The sequence below is a fragment of the Cynocephalus volans genome, chromosome 8, assembly GCF_027409185.1.
Source record: "Cynocephalus volans isolate mCynVol1 chromosome 8, mCynVol1.pri, whole genome shotgun sequence".
Taxonomy (NCBI): domain Eukaryota; kingdom Metazoa; phylum Chordata; class Mammalia; order Dermoptera; family Cynocephalidae; genus Cynocephalus; species Cynocephalus volans.
In genome coordinates this window covers 58,452,922-58,456,461 of record NC_084467.1, presented here as the reverse complement: position 1 = coordinate 58,456,461, position 3,540 = coordinate 58,452,922, and the positions used below count along the sequence as shown (strand labels likewise).

Sequence of the window (3,540 nt, the reverse complement as noted above, 5' to 3'; positions counted from 1 at the left end):
ATATACCATCAGGGGCTGTTGCTCAGTGGGAACCCATACCCTGTGTTATGGGGGGTCCCTTGGCACTCAGTGCAGTGAACAGAGCACTCTCGGCGTGGTCGTGCAAGCCCCAGCAGCTCTGCACCCTGCTCTCTGGGGGTCCCAGGAGGTCCCTTCATCGTGGTGGACTCAGCCACCAAGAAGGAAACCCTGGAGGAGCTGAAGCCCTTCTGTGAGCTGATCTGCGAGATCAAAGGCAGCAATCTGCATAAGTTCCCTACCGTGCTGGTGGGCAAATCGAGATCGGTAGCGCCCAAACTGCCACACGCCAGAGTGCAACCCTTGCCTGCTGTGAGTGCTGGAAAGCTCACGTGGCAATGAGAAGCTAAGGATTTTAATACGTAAGAAAGAGAAAGCTTTGGTAAGTGTGGTGCGTTGCCGCGCGTTGCCGCGCACGCACTTAAAATTCAATACACTGTCTCTGTTCCATCTCCTTGTTCTGGAAGACAGTGCTACGGCAATGACAGTAGAATAATGAGGTGGCAGAGAACATTAAAGTGGTGTGTTGGAGACAGCGGGTGGCCCTGGGGACACAGAGGTAAGACGCCCAGAAGCGTCCCGTCGGACACTTTTCGTGCAGTCCGCCTGGCTCGCTGAGCTGGGGGCGGGGGACCTGTCTGAGACCACTCCCTCAGGCCCTAGGTGACCTGCGCAGTGACGAGCACTGAGGGCTGGCGCCGCCCCGCCTCTCCAGGGGCTGCCTTCCACTGTGCTGGGCATCTCGCCTGCAGACCTTGCCACCGCGGCTACCAGAGACAGCCTCCTGCTCTCCTGCATTCCTGACCTTCCAGCTTGAACCAGCGAGGCGGCAGCGCGCTCCAATGCCTACCTGGCATTCAGTCCCCGACTCTGGTGAGTGCTCCCCACGTATTTCTCCTCCGCTGTTCTGCTTCTCCATTTAAAAGCTTCACTTTACCGATAAGGGAAGAAGGTTCAGGTGTTTCTTGAATGATGAGGGTTAAATGATTTAAGGAGAGAGAAAAAGAGGCTCGACCCGTGCAATCTCTACCGCACAAAGCACACCTTCGGGTCTGCTCTGTAGCCCCTGCCGGTGCCTGCACCTAGTCCACCTCGCGACCCCATCCTGAAAATACGTGTGTCCTCCCTAACAGGCTGCTCTACGTGTGTGCAAATGTCCTTCCTGGTGTGTGGACGCCCCTTAGCATCACAGGGGACCAGCCGCCAGGCAGACACTCTGACAAGGTTGCAGGTTCCAACTCTCATCTCTCCTGTCTCTTCCTTCCTAGGCATCTCCTACTGCCGGCTGAGTCCGGGAGAAGTTGGGCAGGAGTCTCCCCTTCGATTCCCCAAAATGGGCAACGCTTGCCTTCGCTTCAAGGAAAGGCTGATGCAGCGGCTGCGACCCCAGCCCACCAAGCTTGTTTTCCGTAACTTCATGTCCCACACGAGGAGCAAAGATTTTCGCGTGGTGGTGCTCGGCCCGGCCGGCGTGGGCAAGAGTGCGCTGGTGCAGAGGCGGGTGTGCGGCACTTTCCGAGACACCTACCTGCCCACCATTGAAGATACTTATCGCCAGGTGCAGGGCTGCAACCACGCCATGGGTGCCCTGCACATCACCGACACCACTGGCGGCCACCGCTACCCAGATCTGCAGCGCCTTGCCATTTCCAGGGGCCATGCCTTCGTCCTGGTCTACTCCGTCACCAAGAAGGAAACCCTGGAGCAGCTGAAGCCCTTCTATGAGCTGATCCGTGAGATCAAAGGCAGCAATCTGCATAAGTTCCCTATCGTGCTGGTGGGCAACAAGAGAGATGACAGGTTCCACAGGGAGCTGACCCTCAGAGATGGTGCTGCCCGTGCGCTCGAGTGGAATTGCGCTTTCCTGGAGACGTCGGCCAAGTTGGATGTCAACGTGCAAGAGCTGTTCTACATGCTGCTGAACCACGAGAAGCCTGACACCTGCCCCCCTAGTCCTCAGAAGAAATCCCAGAAGCCAAAGGCCACCGAGAAGCTGCTTGGCAAGTGCGTCATCATGTAAGTCCAGGGTGGTAAAAGCCGACGGTATCCTGTAGTGTGCAGAAAACACAGAGCAATCCCAGTCCTTCTGTCACCTGTACTGACTGATAATTGTGCTGTGAATTGGACTATAACATCCAGATGTCCATACATGTGCCTTGTATGTTGATAACTTTTATTTCTCTCAGGCAAGATAACTCAGATTGTTAAAGCATTAGCATTTGTGGAAAAGAGGAGAAAAGGAGCATGATGCATTTAAAATAAGACCTTGAACATAAATTTCAAAAGAGAAACATTTTAGAAAGAATAAAATAAAAAATGTTTTGAAAGATTGGCACAGTCCTTTTGTAACCCCAGTATTGTGTAGTATTTCTAAACATGTCAATTTTTGTAAATGTCTTGTCATATCTTTCCACTGTGTATTTATTGTTAAAAAATGTGTTTCACAACAGCTTTCAAATATTGCTTTGAGATAGATGTACTAAACAAAACTTAAAAAATAAATGTCATATAGATTGATCATTGGGATTAGAAGCAGAGACAATTATGAAAGTGGAACTTGCTCACAAAGATGTGGTAGTTGTTCCTAAGTCATGAAAAAATGTTCGGGTACTCCTAATAGTTTTTAAAAGTGTAACCGGTTCTTGAATTAATAAAGCTTTTCCTGCATGCAATCAGCTGTAAGAATGTTTTGCTTTCCTGACAATAAAAAAAATATTGCTCATTGCATTAAAATTTAAACCACATCTGTGAAGGTTTCTTTCCCCAACTTCACACATGGATGCCCCTTCCCTCTTCCAATTAAACAGTGGGGGAAGAGAATGGGGTTGAAGGGGGTCCCTGCAATGCAGAGCTGGTTTGTATCCATCACCATCCCGAAACTGACATCAGAAGAACTCCAGGCATCTTTGAAGAGGATGGTCAGTGTGTTGGTGTCTCAGAGAAAGCAGGTGAAAAGCAAACCTCAGCCTTGTATTGTCTCAAAATGCTTTCTCAAGGAGTACTGGGTATAGGGAGTGGGAAGGGAGGTGGAAGTTAAGGGGAGAAATGGCTGGGATTAGAAATTCAAGAAACTTCTTCATAAGGCAGTTTTCTTTTAAAAAAATTTATCTTTGAGCATTATTTTTAGAGTGAGAGAGTACATAAATACACATATCATTGCTTTTCAGATTTTTTAATTGGGGGAAAGTCGAAGGAAGAGGCCTGTGATTTTTGCATATTGAACAAATATCTATCGAATAATTTACATTTGTTTCCTGGGACGAAGCACACTGTTGAGAGGAATCTTAATAAACTATGTTATAGTAGTATAGACAGATTTTCCAGCTGAGAAAATCCATTCAGTGGATCCTTTCAAAATAATCAGTTATTTCAATTTTCCCCTATTCTCTTTTGTAGCAATTATTCTCAAAAACTGGAAAATACCTGAGTGACTCTGCCATATAGCTTTTTATTAATTAATTTTTAAAAAGATAATGCTTAGCCAAAGACTCCAAAGGAGTAATTTCAATATTATAAGAAAAT

At 48.0% G+C, this 3,540-nt stretch overlaps 1 protein-coding gene across 1 annotated transcript; it reads left to right on the top strand.

Moving 5' to 3' along the window:
• The first annotated feature begins 1,351 nt into the window (after positions 1 to 1,351).
• LOC134382997 (GTP-binding protein Di-Ras3-like) lies at positions 1,352 to 2,038 on the top strand. The gene has a single exon (XM_063103655.1). It carries the CDS (start codon positions 1,352 to 1,354, stop codon positions 2,036 to 2,038), a length of 687 nt encoding a protein of 228 aa, XP_062959725.1.
• The last annotated feature ends 1,502 nt before the right edge of the window (positions 2,039 to 3,540 follow it).